General features: G+C 38.0%; 1 protein-coding gene across 1 annotated transcript; it reads right to left on the minus strand.

Moving 5' to 3' along the window:
• Positions 1-11001: 11001 nt before the first annotated feature.
• LOC139728477 (monocarboxylate transporter 13-like) lies at positions 11002-14580 on the minus strand. The gene is made up of 5 exons (XM_071639419.1): positions 14391-14580; positions 13375-13515; positions 12307-12582; positions 11719-12009; positions 11002-11246 (listed from the first exon to the last, which is right to left on the minus strand). The coding sequence occupies exons 1-5, from the start codon at positions 14578-14580 to the stop codon at positions 11002-11004; spliced, it is 1143 nt and encodes a 380-aa protein (XP_071495520.1).
• Positions 14581-19571: the final 4991 nt, after the last annotated feature.

The raw sequence follows: 19571 nt of genomic DNA on the forward strand, positions 1-19571 counted from the left end.
TGCCTTAGAATCTGACAGTAATATTTACGCGTCGAGTTCAAGACTAAACATTCATTACACACCATTCTCTCAGAATTTACCAATATTTGTTCTTTATCTATATTGCTCATATTTGCGAACTGAACTGCGAAGCACTCTCCAGAACTTATGTAAACCCCATTACTGCGTGTCAATGTACGAGTTCCATACAATACTAAAGACAATAATAGACTTTTCACTTGGGAACGTAAATATATTACTGGTAGGTGACTAGTACCCTGCATGAAGTCGTTTTCATGTTTGTTTGTTTTTTAAACTCAGCTTTGAATCTTCTGAGCATGAAACAAACCTCCGATGAACCCGGAATCATGTGAACCAGATTACTTGCTAATGGAGTGTAGAGCTACACTTAAAGACCCACTAAAAGTGAGTAAAATTCCCACTTTTATTCTTGGTGTCATATTCATGCATCGCGTGGACTACCCGTCTAAATGACGTTTGCACCCATATCACTTGGCGCGAATCCGGGACATTCTCCTGTGTCTAAAGTAAAAAAATATTTTGTAAAATTCTTGGTACCAAAGAAACTGATTTAGTTTTTGTCTTAATATTAATTTGATTAATGCATTCATTTGTCGAATCAGAATCATACACATAAAACAGAAGTAGATCCACAATTCAAGAGAGTTAATTTACTGCAAATGTGAACCGCACTGGTAAGGTTGGCCCATTATGCATTGGCAACGGAACCCCTGTTCTTCAGTACAGTCCCTATAAGGTAGTACGAAAGGGGTCATCTCACGAGTCATACAGCCCACGATCTAGACTAGGCAATACGGACCACGAGCTCTACATTACGCAAATAAGGCCCACGAGCTTGCAAAAAAGGTTCACGAGCCCGACGCTACGTTGAAGCAATGTTGAGTTCATGGGCCTTATTTGCCTATAGTGTCTAGCTCCTGGGCCTCATATGCCTACTGTCATAGCTCGTGGACCGTATACTTCGTGGGCCTATTTTACTTGATGTCGAGCACGAGGGACTTGTTCATGGACTGTACATATGCGTGACTCCTGAGCTGTATACTTCGTGGGTTATATGACTCGTGGGTTGTCAGACTCGTGGGCTGTATGAATCATGGATGTCGAGCTCTTGACGTGCACCCAGTCCATTGACGCGATCGCAATATTTATTTCTGCATAAAGAGCAGACCTTTTTTTTTTTCTCTTTTTTGATTTCATTTGATACGTGGCCAATAAGGACGATTTAATGCTTACGAGCAAGTTAGTAGACAGGATGGGTAATATAATGAAGATGAAAATGTAATGCTTTGTCTGTAATTGTGTAACTATGGCATAATAGCTGCTGCCAACCAGATTACGCGAACGAGAGAACTTCCGTCCACTGAGTCACAGCTGTTATTCGATTCCTCCTGTTGGTCTTGTCTACTTCAGCTCTTTTGTGTCTTTCTCCTGATCAGAGCTTTGGGAAAGGCAAGGGATTTTCTATTGGCGCCAAATCTTGACAACTGCATGCATGCACATGGATGCCTGAAGATATTACGACTCGACGTGATATCGGTTGCACAGTGGATTCCTAGCGTGTTCAGAATTGTGGGGCCCCACCTGTAATAAATATTGCATGCGACTATCAAAAATCATTAAAAAAAAAATGGAGAAGGAATATCAAATTTATATGGGGCTTTAATTATACCAGCCACATACTGCTTTCCGGACCTACGAAACTGTAAACTATTTTGGGGACCTGACGAGGTTGACCTAGGGCTCCTTATTTTTTGACTTATTTCAATATTCTAGACAACCACTTTACTTTCGTGATGTGTAAAAAAACTTTTTTTGCATCCTTTTCTGCAAACTGGATGTGCCGGTAGGCGTATAGGCCTACCATCACCCTGTTCCATATCTCTTTCTGTTTAAGCTTTTATAGTATTGCACAAGATAGTCAACACAATCTATTGGCGCTTTTCAAAGCAATGTAGAAAGAAGTTATGTCACTCCGAATGCCATTCACATCACACCACAAAAAGACAGAACAATACAGCGGTGGTACGAGACGTTTAAGCTATGTTTATATCATAGTATACTAATTTGATATAACTTTGGATAGAAATAAATTGTATAAAATACCGCTCCCACTTACAGCATATTCTGAGGGGGAAAAGGAAAACCGTAAAACAATCAGAATTTATTCAGTTCATTTATTCTTCATTCTCATTTTTCTTCCAATAAAACATAACACAGAGTAAATCAGGAATTATATTATAAGCATTGGAATGTGCGAAAGATAAACGATAGCTAACAAAATATAGATATACAATACATACATGTACATACCGACAACATACTAAGTTATGTTTAGAGGGGGGAAAGAGAACTGAGAGGTCCACTAAAATGATTGTTTATTGTGAAATGCTCAAGATTTTTTTCTTATTTCTTTAATTTTTTTAAAACAGTTTATTCTTTGAAATGTTTTTAAAAATGCTTTACTGTAATTAGAAAGACTTAACAAAATAATGAATGTAAAAATGATGATGATGATGATGACAATAATTAATGATAATGATAATAATAATAATGACAGAAGTTACAAGAAGTCGGTCGTGAAATTAACACGTCGGGAATCTAAAATGTAGTATGCATACATGTATGATATATACATTGAAGTTCATATCATAAGGCAAATATTAAGATGACGTGACAGCAACACGCTGTATACAAGTCTCCAACTGGCTATCTATACAACACCTTATCCCCGCCAAGTAATATCCGTTTATTTCAACGACTTAAATAAGGAGAAAATTATAGATCATTCCACAGCACAAAGCTTTTCTCCTTCCCATTAAGACTCTAAAGTACCAGAGCTGGCATGCTCATAAAATGGAGAAAAGAAAAAAACCCAACAACAAACTTATAAATCTACATACCTTACGAACTTTCCACAGAAGCCTATGTTGATTATAAGACTAAGCAAGTAATACAATAACTTAGCTCGTCCTCATTATGTCTTCATTTTTTTTAAATGAAATTGGAACATTCGGTCATTATTGGCAGATGCTATACAGTCAATTAAATATAAAGCAATGATGTAGATGACATTACATAAATCCAAAAAGAGAACGAAATGAATTTTATTTCGTGCATTCTCGAGCGCACACAAAAACATGAATACAAACCGATAGTCACAAATGCGAACATACAAAAGTTATTAGCTCCGTACGAGAATTTGCATTATTGGGTCCAATTTCTTGGGTAAGAGGAAGCGCTAAGAATTATTCGAAGATCCGCATGCAAATGTAGATTTAGACACCAAAAAAAAGTATGCAATACCAAAACTTAAAGCTAAACCAAACATACACTTCGAAAATCATCAGTCTTAAGAAGAAAAAAAATCATCACTATCATTCACTTTTCTAGCGTAAAAGAGCACTTGAATTTTTTCTTTCAGAGAGCAGGGGGAGAGATATTACGATTTTCATGTGCCGGATCACGTGTCAGTAAGAAGTCAAGGGAATATGCACTTTCATTAATATCTTTGGGAATTCTCTGCATGTTTTCTGTAAATCGTTTTTCATATAAGACGTCACAAAATGTTTAATCGTAGTCTTTCTCATCCAGATAAAGCTGCACCAAAACTTTAAAAATCTTCAACTTTTGAACTGATTGTCTAATTTTCCTCAAACTGATCTAACTAATATTGCTGCAGTCACTCAATCCACATTCATATTTGGATTTCATTCCCATTTTGATATGAATTATTTCGATTCAAATAAAAGAGCTTCTTTATAGTGTGTTGGTTGTTCCTAAACAGAGGCCATTCCTCGTATACCATGATGGAATACTGTATTGATTAGATAGTTTTGGTGGAAATAAGGATTCAGGTTTTAAATTTTTACGAGATTATCAGAAACCACTTACATGACATATGAAAGAACTTACAATTCTAAGAGAAATTCAGAGTTTATTGGATAAAAATTGGGTTTAAAATGGCTGGGATATAAAAAAACAAAGTAAGATAAAGTGTTCCTGTAACAACATGTGGGATCCACATTGTATTAGGACCTCTTTACTTCTAAATATCTAGCCATTTTCAAATCAATATTCATCAAATAAACTTTGAATTCTTATGAAAATGGCATGCTCTTTACTATTTCGTATAAGAAGTTTCTAATCATCTCAAAAAAAAGGTCGAAACCTGAATCCCCATTCTAACCACAACTAAACTATACCATCCCTTTAAGATATTGTGATTAAAGGCATTATATACCATTTGGAGATGAAACAAAAACCCAGCTTTAGTGCTACAAAATAGTTTAAAATGTGAGTCGGGGATAAAAACAACCAGCGTCAATGTTTGAATAGAGTATTGTTAAATATGCAGAATTTGAACAATAGTTACAATATTTTTTAAAGACTAGACCGTCTACAGTTATATGATTTATTGATAGTGATATTTCCTTATATTTTAGGCTTTATTGCAAATTTGTTTATATGGTACGATGTTTTGTAATACAATTGACCTACACAAATCATGCATCAAATGTGATGACTCGAACATTTTTTTCAAATCACTGCTCCTAAAGGCAAATCGTACCTTTTAATGGTATCGAAAGCCGTGAAGAAGTCCAGGATTAGGAAAGGATTGTTGCTAATATTTTTGAAGAGCATTGTTGGAGTAATTAGAAATTTTCTCTCGTATAGTACGTGTCAAATCTCAAACCCTAACAAAAAACAAAGAACAAAAACAATCATTAAACAAACAAACAAACAAACAAACAAACAAAACCGAAAGTTCTTTCAAGATCTTGGAGATAGAGAGAGACAGGGAAATATACAACTGAAGTGATTGGATTGATAATAATGCTGGTACGATGTAAGGCCTATTAAGATTACCTCCTTTCTTTAAAGAGAATGTTTTGCTCCGGGTAAACACCACTAAAGGTGCCTATAATTGTTAAAGATAATAAAAGATATGTCCAAGGTGATCAGCAATGGAAGATATGTCGCTATGTCACTCTTTAAGATGATTATCATTCATTTCGTCATGACGTGAACTACTGCGTTTGCTATTTAAAGCAGTATAATAACAATAGCTTTTACCTCATTATCATTATCTTTTTAATGGAACAAACGAGTTGAAGTCACTGACGTGATGGTGACCTGCGAACGTTGATTATCTATTTTCTCCTTTTTTCCTCAGCATGGGGGAATATTATGGCCTGAGTATATTCTCTAAAGCAGAATAGAAAAGCAAGAGTTGCAAATATTTGCTCTTTTATGGTCCCCAATAGTATAATATTCTAATTGTATTTTTTGTGATATCTTACTCCTTTTTTTTTCCACAGGACATGCTCATGTGTATTTTTACATATCTCACCAATATATCTGTCTCCCAGGGGAAGTTGTATGTATTGAGAAATAGCTTTCTTTTTTAACATAAGTTTATAACATATTTTGATAGAGATGATATCATATCCATATTAGTAGAAATAGATACAAAATGTTAGGCTATTGCTTCACACATCAAAATACGTGATTGAAAGTGAGTGGTAAGAGAAGCTGAAGAATGCATTTGAAAAAAAAAGTTCTTTACAGGATTTTTTGTTGTTGTTGGCATTCATCATCTAGGCAATACTTAAATAAGCAATCCCATAAGGAACTCATTGATGTGAAAGAATTTGAAGGTTTCTTCATAGGTGGAGAAATGTTCATGATTATTCATTTGTTCAAATAGAGGAAAATTAAGTTAGATCATGACTAATAGTATCGAACGAAAAATCCTGCAACCTTCGGTCAGTTGTTGCAAGTTTGTTTATGATCATGTTTTTTTCTTCTCTCTTGCACGACTAGATCTTGCATGGGTGGACTTAAAGATACAAGGATGTGTTTAGGAACTTTTATGGCACGTGTCAGGTATGAGTGTAAGGCCCGTGGGTGTATGAATGTGTTTCTGAGGCGATGGAAGAACTGCGGAGTGTGAGCAGTGTTGGTGAGATAGTGGGCTATTTCGAATAACCTGTCTTTCAATTTGGTAAGTTCGTGGGTTCGTATTTTCTCTTATTCTTAGCCTCAGACGTACAGTTTTTGAAATATTAGGTCAAAATTGAAACAAAGGTGTACAATTTCGATACCTGATATTCTATAATCTGTATGAAAGTAAATACTTACATAAACCTGTTTAAGATGTTGCATTCATATTAGGCTTATCTTTTTATATTCTTTAAAGTTTATTCTATTTTATAATTTTGTGACCTTTTTCCCGCATTAAAGATGATAATAAACACAACGATAAAAAATAAACTTCTGACATGAACTGTGAGTATTGTGTACTTTGTAATATGATGTACGGGTCAAAGACATCCTTTGTTATTTCTCTCGGATTTCTAATCAACATGTTGCGAAAAATTGCTTGGACAGCTACATCAAATTCCGTGAATTCCTTGAGACTGGTCATCGATGTCCATGAGATAAAATACCATAGGAATCATTGCCATTCTAGAAACACGATTGTAAAATGTTGAATGTGGTAAAGCATTTCTTTGAAAGCTTCTGTGGCTTTAGTTTGCTTCACCGCCACGCTCGATTTGGTGGTCATTGCGGTCTTGTTCATGGTGCACTGTACTTACGGCATAGCTGAGCGCCACGTGTCTAATCAAAAAAATGATAAAAACACAAATCCTCCATGCGTATGAATACTTACGTTTTAAAGCAGCACTATAAATCTAGACCAGGCATTAACGTAGAATGCTTTGTTAAATTTTACTTCATGACATTGTTATATGACAATAATGAAGGTGTGGAATAGCCGTCTTGATATATCTATCAACGGAAAATCTTATCCTTCGTCGCATTACATCACAAGGTCATCCACTCTGTGCCACAAAATAACAGAATAAACAAATACCGAAATGATCGTCTGTAATTCTGTATCCAGATTAATGGAAATTTGATCCAGATCAACGAAGAAACACGTTCATTCATTCATTCATTCATCTGAAATGCATTTTATCACAGTGAAATCTGAACAGCAACGTCAGTAAATGCTGACGTTAGTTCAAGAACCACACGCTCGTTTGTGCCCTTTATTCATTTATTCATTCATTCATTTTTTTTTCAATTTTCAACGGAAATATACAAATATTTTACAAAAATTTCATACACAAATTATACATCGAATATACATAATAGATGATAAGTTTAGAATATTCTAAGTATAGATAGATGCTGGAAATTGGGAGGAATGCAAAAAAAAAAAAAAAAAAAAAAAAAAGGTGCTTTGCATTCTCCCACATGTAATACAGAAATCATGTGGTTGATATACTGTTATTCATAAAAAGTGGAATTACAAAAGAAACTAAGATATGGAAACCTAACTAACCCGAAACAAACGCCCTCGACAAATCCCTACGCTAAGTCGCTGCCATACAGTAAGAGAGAAGGAAGAGAGAGAGAGAGAGAGGGAAAAAAACCCTGATTACGCGATGTGAAGAAGCTAGTTTAAAAAAATGAAAGATAGAAGACTATAATAAGACGAGAGTTAATGGATGACAGGACCGTTAAAGCCGCTCGGTAGTGATCTCTTGATTTTAACAGAAAATGAAGTTGGATTTTTTTTTCAGTTCTTTGCCACCACTAAAGGATTGATTTCATGATGTTAAAAAGACATTAATTGTGGTGACATGACTCAGAGAGATTCTGGTAAATAATCAAAAAGTTTTTTTTCCCTCTTCAAATCATTTTTAACAGAACTTAAACTTGGGGATGCTTTTGAATTATCGCACAGGTTATTCCAATATTGAGGTCCAGCAAACACAATGTGAATATAGATTGTGTAAAAATAGTCCTAGTTGAAGGTTAATGTAATTCAAATTGTTATGGTTTTTCTTTTGAAGGATATGAGAGTCAGTAAAAGAGAGTCACCATTTTGTCTGAAATATAATTTAATCCTGCTGCAAAGATTTCTATAGTAGTTCCTACCCCGTTTCTGACATATTATCATTGTGTGTGTTGTTTTTTCTATTCCTGTGATATTCATTCATGCAGTATTGCAATAGAAAAGGAAATAAACCTAAGTCAGTAATCATGACGTATTATTGTCATTATGTGAATAATTACACTGTTAATAGAATACTCACAACTTCCAAACATTCGTCAATCAAATATATGACAAAAAAAGAATAAGTCAGAAAATAGTATCGAGTAATATGAGAAATTTAGGTCTTTTCCTAAAGGCATCACTGTTTTCAGAAAGTGTATATATATATATATATATATATATATATATATATATGGAATATGTATTTAACCTCACATAATAAGATGTACAGCTTTAGACACTAAAATGTTACAATGATTGATGAACTATTAGAGGTAACAGATTAAATTTTGAGATTATCCAAACCCTGTCCGTCAGCTCCTCAAATTAGTAAGCCTTGAAGGACAACTAACTCAAAATATTTTAGAAAGAAATTGTTTGTCAATGGCGATGACAAGTTGTACTTCTAATATTATATAAAACATAAAAGATAGGAGGTAGTAATACTGACAACGTGCTTTAAGAGGACCCTGGGATTCATACTGTTAAAACACTACTATAATCTTGTATAAGATATACTAGTATACACACATACACTAAAATGCATATGCGTATTGCACGTACAGTGCGCAGGTACCTATGATAAAAACTTAATTCAGTCAACACTCTAATGATGGTGATTGGGTACTATCAAATAACCAGGTAGTAATTTGATGTTGCATCAATACCGTAATATTTTTGTTTTTCGTGAAGGTTGCGCAACGTTCAACTATTACTGATAATGTGTTTATGCTTTTATATCCCTCCACTGTGTGCACGCATGACCTGCATCTGATAGGTAGCAATTTCGACAAACAAAGTAACATGATATATCTTTTACTTGACTTGTCATTATTGAATTAGCCTTCGCCGCATGTTTGTATACGGAATCTTGCTATTGGGCGTGTGGACGAATCTAATTACCGGTATGCGCTACACAGTGTAGATTCCTAAACTACGAACGCAGGCTTACGGGAGTTACATGGTAAAACCCGTGAAATAAAAGCGTTTATATTTCTGCTGCTAACGTCCAAATCACAAGCTATGTCACTATTAATATGTTTATTTCTATAATCCTTCGAAATATTCTTTCAAAATCCAACAATGTTTCCAAATTATGAAATCGAAGCCACTTCGCACACAAACAACACACACGTCATATGCGTATGTCTGTCATCTTAATCAGATATCAACATATAACATGATAATCATAGGCGTCGGAAGTGGGGGGGGGGGTGCGGCCGCCCCCCCCCCCCAATCCAAAAAGTGGGGGGGGGGGGGGCAAAACGCATTTTTGCCCCCCCCCCAAAAAGCCCCTCTCCCAAAAAATAAAAAATAAAAAATAAATAAATAGATTAATATATATATATAATACAAATAGGGAAATTTATTAGCTAAGACTAGTAATTCTAACTCTCATAAATGTTTAGACATTCGTTTTTCGTTGCGTGTGAGCAGATTATCTCAACCGCATTTAACGGTAACCGTTGCCGTTTTTAGAGGCCTTTGGCTATGGAAAATCGTGTAAATATCAAAATGTTACCTTTAAGCACTGGCGGATTTAGAGGCGGGCACAACTGGCCCATGCCAACCCTCCTTTTGAAGCAACTTTTTAAAAATTCTTCCTTGTTTTGTAATTTTTATACGTGTGCCCCCCCCCCCCCCCCCGGGAAAAAAAAATCTTCCATACGTCCCTCTCCCACCGCTAGTTGTTACTAACGTGACACCTGACGTAGGTAGCGCTCCCGGAAAATAGTTTTAACCCCGCCCGCACCGCCCCCCCCCCCCCCCTTTCTTAATTTCCAAAGCGAAAAAATATAGCTACAAACGGCAGTTTTTGGACAGAAAAGTGTCACAATTTTCAAGCTCGCTCGCATTTAATCGTTATGCCATTGTAAAAGAGAATTTACTGCCAGTAATTGCCAGCAGTTGCGCCTGGGCCGCCCCCCCCCTTAATTTCCAAAGCGAAAAAAAAAATATAGCTACAAACGGCAGTTTGGGGACTGTAAAATGTCAAAATTTTCATGCTCGCTCGCTTTGCTCGCTTGCATTTAATCGTTATGCCATTCTCTATAACGTTGCTGCCAGTAATTGCCAGCAGTTGAGCCCGGTGCGCCTCCCCCTTTATTTCCAAAGCGAAATACATAGCTGCAAACGGCAGTTTTTGGACTGTAGAATGTCAAAATTTTCAAGCTCGCTCGCTTTGCTCGCTTGCATTTAATCGTTATGCCATTCTCTATAACGTTGCTGCTAGTAATTGCCAGCAATTGAGCCCGGTGCGCCTCCCCCTTCATTTCCAAAGCGAAAAACATAGCTACAAACGGCAGTTTTTGGACTGTAGAATGTCAAAATTTTCAAGCTCGCTCGCTTCGCTCGCTCGCATTGAATCGTTATGCCATTCTCCCAATGTTGCTGCCAGTAATTGCCAGCAGTTGCGCCCGGTGCGCCCCCCCCCCCCTTGATCCCCCCTCCTTGATTTTTCAAAGCGAAAGATATAGCTACAAACGGCAGTTCTGGGACTGTAAAATGTCAAAATTTTCAAGCTCGCTCCGCTCGCTCGCATTATATTGTTATGCAATTCTCCTGATGTTGCTGACAGTGCTTGTCGTTTCAAGCATACACACCCTTAAAAGTACTCTTCCACAAGGTGCCCACCCCCCCCCCCCATGTCTCGACCCACGGTACGCCATGCATTATATATATATATATATATATATATATATATATGTGTGTGTGTGTGTGTGTGTGTGTGTGTGTGTGTGTTTGTGTGTGTGTGTGTGTGCGTGTGTGTGTGTGTATGTGTGTGTATGTGTATATTGTGTAACATAAGGTCTATCGTGAGCCCCCTCCAATATTTGCCCCCCCCCCCCAATCCAAAACTGCTTCCGGCGCGCCTGATGATAATTGCACATTAGGTCTACGTTCTACTTGACTTAACTTTGAGTGGGAGTAAGTTCTACAGACGGAACGTGATCGTACAACTTGTCGGTGTAATCGCTTGGCCGCGAGGTGTTTGCGCCTTCGCTCGTTTCGCCGTTCTGATTTGGCGCCTTTTCTCTTGGTCTTTCCCATCTGAAGCACCTGGTCAGCAATATCAAAATCAGGACCCCCAACCACTGGACACAACCAGCGAGGATAAACGGTAGGTCGTAAGAGCCCGTCTTGTCATACAATAACCCTGTACACGACAAGAAGGTTAAAAAACACACAGAAAGACGATCCCCATCAATTTGATGAAATTAACTGAAATGTTGAGATTAAGCCCTCAAAATCTCGACTTTAACATTCATCCACCATTTTTCTATTATTTCTGAGATTAACGTCAGCAGAAAATACATTGTGTATTTGATATTAACCCGACCGTGTGTAATTGACGTTGATTCTCTGTTAGGCCTATTTGTAACTACTCTGTTATAGCTTCATTTCAAAAATGATTTGATTTGAATTTTTGTTAGCCCTAGAAATCATTTCATACATGCTTGATTATGTCATAATTGCTGATTTTGCAAACCATTTTATAAACTGGGTTTTGCTGAGTAGTGCCTACTCGGATAAACTGACATGACAACAGGAAATTGGTTTCCAAGATTGAATGTATTCAGAAATATCCTTAATATTAGTATTCATCGATAATTAAATTTCATTTTTACCCATCAGTTGAATGCCAATTAGCGCGCCGACTCCTCCTAGACCGACCACCATCCCAATGGCGAGCGGTAGCTGGGATATACGGACAAACTCGAGACAGACCAGATTGAACATGGGGAAAACTATTCCCTGTCCAGTCCCGAACAGCGCCACCAAGACAAGCTGCCCGGCGTAGCTCTTCGCAAGGGGACTTATGAGGGCGCTAGTTCCCATGGCGCCCACGGAGAAGATGAAAAGCGTTATGGAAGAAATGGACCCGCAGTCCAGAAGCGGTCCGTGAAGCAGGCTAGATACTGTGATGCAGATACCCATGACAGTTAGTCCAAAGCTAGCTCGGATGTTGGATACATTTAAATCGCATACAAGCTTTGAAGGGATAAACATTACACATGCCGCTTGACCGGTAAACACGAGAAATGTGCTGAGGAGATAAATGTCGAAGTGAATGTTGCGTAATAATTCCTTCAGCCCGAAGGTACGACTAACATTTACAAAAGATGACAGGCACAGGCAACGTCGTTGCGAACGGGGTCGATCGCTGTCAACTTTGGAATCTTTTCTGTCATGTTTTATGAATTTCTTCCTCCTACTTTTTGATTGCAACGTCCTGAGCAATAACTGCTTTTCCAACTTCGACGGTCTGAACAGAGCGCCGCAAACGAGAGTATTTGCTGTGAGTGCGGAATGTACTAGGAGCGCACCCTCCCAGCCATAAGTCTTGCACAGCACTGCGAGGAGGGGCCCCATGGCCAATATTCCTACGCCTATGCCCGTGTAGAGGAGGCCGTTCGCCAGACCAAGCCGCTTCTTGAAGTAGAGACTGATGATAGCAATTGGAGGTGGGAACGCCATTCCGTAGCCAATGCCTGGAAATAGGAATAAACTCCATTAGTCATCATGTCACTTTGATTCACCTCTTTACCATCTTTTCAATATGCAACCATAAAAATACAAAGACATGATAACATACATGAAAAAAAGGCCCATGCGTTCGAAACCAGGCAAACAAGGCCTCCGAGTTCGACACTAAGCAAAACACAAAACAACACAAACAAACAAACAAACAAACAGACCCACGAGACCTACAAGCCTCGTGATCTAATGTCGGTCTCATGGGCCTTATTTATTGCCAAGTGTAATGACTCGAGGACTGTATGACTCATGGACTTTTTTTCCAAAGTCGACACTAGACAAATATAGAGGGCGCTGTGGCATAGTGGATAAGACTCCCGACTTCCAGTCGGAGGCTTGTTGCTTCCGGTCACCCACCGAAGTGTATCGGATCGCAGTCTGATGAATCCGACTTGTGATGGTCGACTATCAGTTCAGTGTCAGCCATGTACGTTGTGCATGATCCTCATCGGACGATCTTGCCTCATCGGATCGCGCCCGGCATGTCTGATACTGACTTCTTTAGTCGACCAACACAAGTCGGATTCATCAGACTGGCATCCGATATACTTCGGTGAGTGGCCGGAAGCAACAAACTTTGCTTCCGACGAAAGACCGATGAGAACAAATCTCTGTAAAACGGGGGTATGAGTTGTATTGACCAAACTGTTCTTCTTTAGAACCCCACTAAAAATCCTTCTCTGTCATCCATGTATTTCCCTATACACGAATACTCCCAAAAACATGACATGTGTCTGTTCTTATACCGGTAAATATGGCGAAAAGGTGCAGATGCCAGAGCTTTGTTGCGAACGCTCCGAGAAATGTTGCTAATGTGGCGATGAAACCAGACAATAATTCGACTCGCCGGCAACCATAACGGCTGCACAGGGCTCCTGCTGGGATGCCTGTCAATGGAAGCCAAAGAAAACAAAAATAAAAACAACCAATAACGAACTCAACGTGATTGAAAGACGGAGACAACGAACATCATATTATCGAGTATACCTTGTTTGGAATGCCATGGTTTGTATTTTCATTCTCTTCAATGCTCTGCAATTACTTTAATCTAAGATTTCATTCAACCCCTTTTGACATTGACGTAATCCCAGAATTTGGTGCTTTCATGTACCATATACGTAAATTGAATTTCTACTAATCTATATTGTAGATTTCACATTATCCATTAACGCTCATCGAAATATTGAGTGGATTTTCACACTAAAGGGCCACCAACATACAATGGGCCTATAATCAAACAAGTTGGGATACCTGGATCCCGAACACTGAATCAATAGTGATTTGATGATATTTATTCATTCAATTCAGTTGTATTGAATTGAATTGAATTGAATTCAATTCAATTCAATTCAATTATGCTTTCATCCAACAAAAAGGTAAATGAAAATACAAGAATACTTACAGTAAAAGTAATTACAGAAAATGGAAAAGAACGATCTACAGAATAGCGGAACTGGTAAGACATAGATCCCTTGAAAGACAAACTGCCAAATCATGGTATATGTACATATCTAAATCAGTGGCGGATCTAGGGGGGCACCAGGCGCGCGCCCCCTCTTTATTTTTTGTTAAAACAAAAGAAATAAAGAGAAAAATGGCGGGGGAGGCGTGCGCCCCCTTTTAATTCTATAAAGGCGCCTCCCCTTTACGGAATTCCTGGATCCGCCCCTGTAAATCAATTATGTCCTGTACTTTGTTTGTTTCATTACATGTATCTGGCGAATTTCTTTACATTGGGCGTATGTGTGAGAATTTAGCCTACCGACTAGATGACTGATACAGCTGAATTCGCTGGAGATCGCAGCCAACGCCCCCGCCCCCACTCCGAAGTGGTCCTGCCACTCGACCAGGTAGACGCCGAGCGTCTGCACAAAGCCCGCGTTGAGGAAGTTGCAGAAAAAGCCCGCCAACACCACCATCCAGCCCCACCCTCCGTCAGGCACGGACGTCATAGTAGGGGGGGGGGGGGTAAGGTCACTTAATTCACTTAGGTAAAAAACAAAACAAATCATGAATGAAATTATATATATATATATATCCCTAGTTGGCACCTTAGGGAGACATATTGGGGGGAAGTGTCTTCATTAGGGAGACAACTGGTCATTAAGGAGACAATTTTCGTGTCTCCATTGCGTAAATTGCCATTGAACATGTATTTTAAAATTTGCATATAAAACAAATGGAAATGTCTTCCAAATGACCCATCTAGGAGTATATATATATATATATATATATATATATATATATATTCATATTATGTATACATATTATTATCATATGTATACGTATTATATAACATATGTATATATATATATATATATATATATATATATATATATATATATACATGACGTGTGTGTGTGTGTGTGTGTGTGATATTAGGGCCTACATGAATAGTTTTTTTTTTTTATGGAAAGATAGATAGAGTAAGAGAGAGAGAGAAAGGGGGGGGGGGCAAGCCGGGGAGATTGACCGGAAAGGGAGAGAGACAGAGAGAAAAAACAACACTTTTTGTTCATGTTAGTGCCAGAGAGATGACTCTGAGGTATAGAAATGGCAAAACACCTGTACTTCAAATAACTGAAACGATATATCGTCAAACTTGACGAGTAAATCTACGCGCAGGAGTTGAAAATAAACGTCCCTTTGCAAGTTACTCCTCACGACTTCTAAGTGTCTGACTGCCAGAAATTGTCCATTACGAACTCGGAAATTTCAGATTACAATTTATCACTCGAACGCCGCAATTTCTTAAATCGACATGTTACTTAACAACTTGCAGTGATGACATGAAACATATGAAATTGATGGCTATATCACCAATATCGTCCCTCATGTTACTTTCCCGGTCGTCTGCACGCACCAGTTAACCCTTTCAGTGCTTTGAGTACCAATTGACAGAGGAAACTCCATAGCGTTGTACACACTGTTTGAAGTCCCTGGCACAGATAGAGTTAATCACCAAAGAAGAGCTTGCAGCAGTCACTATGGATTCTGAGAATCGACAGCGTGTTTCATGTCATGTACAACATGTAAGGATGAGAAGAAAATCTAAATGTGTCACATTCCATATGTCATGGTAAACAGCAAACCATTATCTTGATATACGTTTACTACTAAGAATGTCTGCACGCACACGGGCTTCTGCGTAGTAAACCTTTATACGACCTGTCAAACTTGAAAGGCAGTTGTGCTTGTAATGGTATCGTATGACCAAAGTACCTGATAAGAAGCGATCTCCACTCACCTTGCCTATTATATTATCTGTGCGAGATATGCACAATGCACTGCAATGACGATGATACAGTCGATCCCACTATGGTTTGATGTATCGAGTATTCATAATACAGTCTGTACCTCCACTGTCAACGCCACTACTTCAGTCACCAAACAATATCATTAAATAGTCAGGAAGGCGCCACACATGTACCGTAATTGGTTTTATGTCCCCGACTGACCTCTTATGTGAAGTAGGGCCTACATCCCTACGGCTACATGTAATACACGTACAACCTGTAACCAGTTGCTACCTGCAGCCACTTTAGTAACTATTATTATTGAGTTACATTTCCTTTAATCGTTCCTATAAAAGATTATTAATATGGCGACGATAATAGCATATATTTTTCTACGGTGTTCGTGCGTATTTTACAAGATTTAAAAGCAACACTGGTTAAATAGTCCGGTGGAAAGCGGAAATAACGGAACTATAACGCACAAAGAATTTTTTTTTTTGTTTTCTTTGAAGTGAGGCTATGATTTATGACTGATCCAGTGCGTTGACCCTGTACGTTCACAAATCATAGATTCTTCAACACGGTTGTTCCTATGATAGGCTCGGTCTGTATTATATGTAAAATGTGATAAGTTGCGCTTTACAGTTCACGCAGATCAGGATATACTGCAAAGCTATATGTCATGCATTGCAAATGATTCGCAGTCAATGAACTTTACTATTATGTCTTAGTAGGCCTATCTTTGACAGAATTACTTTTATGTATAAAATCACGCTCCATTAATAATGATGATAATTAACAGCGGTTATGTGGCATAACACATAGTGCATAATATGTCCAAATGCGCTCAAAAATGGAAAGTTACAAAAACATACAATTCTAAATACATTGATGGTACCGAGGTTCATGAAACTTTCTTAAGGACACATAACATACCTTGCATCTAAAATTCGTTGGCTATAGTTAACTGCCATTATTATTGGCCATATTTGGGAATGACAGTTGGTAGACTGGTAACAAATATACTTTCGTCGAACATCCTCAATACACAACGGGAGGTACGACGTCCATTACTACAGTTGTATCTTTGTTTGGTAACGTCTGTATTATATACAAACGAAGGTTTGCTTTAGAATCGGAAGACTGACTGAGTGGTTGGAGCGTCGATGCCATACGTGATGGTTTCCAATTCACCAACAAATCATTTACTACTAGTACCTTGCTGAGTGTATACAAGGCACTTATTGGTCAAGACATTCGTTGTTTGTATAACAGAACTATTACTACTAATATCTCGCTAACACACTCACAGTAGCCCTACGTGTATACCTGCAAAACTTTTTAAAGATATTCTTCTTCTGCAAATCCCAACACGTGAAACAAAAATGAATAACATTAGGAGACCGAGCATTCACCAGTGCAACTCCTATATCATGGAGTATTACTGTAGGCCTATACCATTAGACATTAGAGCATTTCTTGTAGCATCATCCAAAGACCTACAAACGCATCTTGTCATTCAGCTGTTCACTGTACTATGTTTATAAGCTTATCTGAGGGTGTTTCACAAGATTTTAAGTCGATCTCAAATTTTAAGATTGACGTAAAATTATGGTATGGCATTGGTTTCCCTCTTCATTGTTTGTTTGGGTTTTTTGTAGAATCCATTTCGTTATGATAAAATTTACAGAAAATTCCTCTGTCCCTTGTTTTATTTTGTTGTATTTAAAATGCCTGCATGAAAAAATTCTCCAAAATTGTCAGTTTCATCTGGAAGTCATGATATACCATTGAAGACACACACAGCACACCATAACTCTAAGTTAATCTTAAAATTTAAGATTGTGAAACATCCTCCAGGAGTTCTTGCAGCGCAGTAGGATAAACTTGATGTATGCCTAAATAACATAGGTTCTGTGTTTTATCAATTGATATATCACATCAACTGTATCTGTAACAAAATTTGGGATCTGCTAAATTGGTTCATTGATTTCATTAAACTGTTTTTTCATGATCTTGAACTATATTTTTTGATTCTTGGTAGAGGGATCCCGTGTAAAAATAAAACGACAAAGTCGTCTTGTTAGAGTTACGTCTGCTATCATCTTGCAAACGACATTCTTCTTTCCAAGCTATAGATTTATCCACTGATTAACGGACAGGAGCTTATGTGGTTTAGGCCCACATCTATTACATTTCATGAGCATGATAATGAAGACAGACAGTGCACTAAGTGATATCCTCAAAGTGGCTTTGATGTACAGCTGTACATCTATATACATCTATGGGTACAAGTGTATCTATAGCCTAGACAAATCATTATGAATATACTTTTTTTACTATAACAATTGGTGCAATTCATTGCAATTTATATAAATGGTAGTATCTAGCCAATATACACCCAAAATGTATAAAGACCTAAAGGGGGAAGGAAGTCAGAGGTCAACAGGGTTATTGGTATTATCAGGAGCAGATCCAGGAATTCCACAAAGGGTGGGGGGGGGGGGGCAAACAATATTTCTGGTGCTACTTCTGGGTTTCATCTCACTTTTTAATTTTTATTTCTTTTGTTTAAACAACAAATAAAGAGAGGTCATGTGGCCTTTGCCCCCTCCCATCCCCCCCCCCCCAATCCGCCACCGATTATGACTTTTTGTTCATTTTTCTCCAGATTTTTTATAGACCCAAAAACGTGTGTATGTGTGTGTGTGTGTGGGGGGGGGGGGGGGGGGGGGGGTAATCCTATGGTTCCACAGTCTCTGACAAGCCTCTTAATTGCAATATCATTGTACCGGCTTCGGCAATATGAAAATATCCCCAATCCTAACCTAACCCCCACATAATTATGCTCACATTCACCCGATCACTCTGTGAACATCCGCTCCCATTCGACTCCCATTCGACGTACAAAAATACTTAACAAATCAAAAACCTACAGATACGGTCCATTGTCGTTTTCATGTTTTTGAAGAATCAGGTCTCATATCAGACATAAAAAAAATAAAGGTCAGAGATACTTTTTAGCGTGCTTCAAACAGGATTGGCCTGAAATATCTATGGAGTACAAATCTACAAACTTCACCCTGCAGTGGAGTATAATCATGCTCTTCAAATTTTCAAGTACAGAGTACATGTACCCATTTTAAGCACGGATGACAAATCGCTGCACGTTTACGCTCAGCTGGTACAGATCGTAGCTCAGAACAGTTCTCCAGTGGACTCACTTTTTTTAAACATGCAGGGTTTTAACCTTCGAGCTTTATCTTCACATAATTAGCTAGGCCTATAAGTGATGTGAGTCGACAAACACGAGCCATATATTTCTGTTAGATGTACAATTTTGTACTTCTGTTGGATGTGATACTGTGTCATGATTTGTGCATCTTATATAATTGAGAAATAAAGACATGTAATAAGGTTAGTGAACAAAGAAGTCCTGTACAATGTACTTCCAAATACATGTACACGGTGTACATGTTTACCCGAGCAAATCCTTACACACACTTGGTTTGTTCCTCAAAGAAATGAACCTGTGGGCCAAGATCAAACTTGTTTTCCATGCTCAGTACAGTACATGTACTTGTATTCCAATTGTGGCTAAATTCAAAAATTCAAATCCAACAAGATTTTGCACAGGAACATAACTGATTTCAAGAGTGTTTCAAGACTGAAAGCAGAATCCACATTTACAAGTCATGCTTTGAGTC

This window comes from Diadema antillarum, unplaced genomic scaffold, assembly GCF_040938485.1.
Source record: "Diadema antillarum isolate AM-2024a unplaced genomic scaffold, OU_Dant_1.0 scf00000019, whole genome shotgun sequence".
Taxonomy (NCBI): Eukaryota; Metazoa; Echinodermata; class Echinoidea; order Diadematoida; family Diadematidae; genus Diadema; species Diadema antillarum.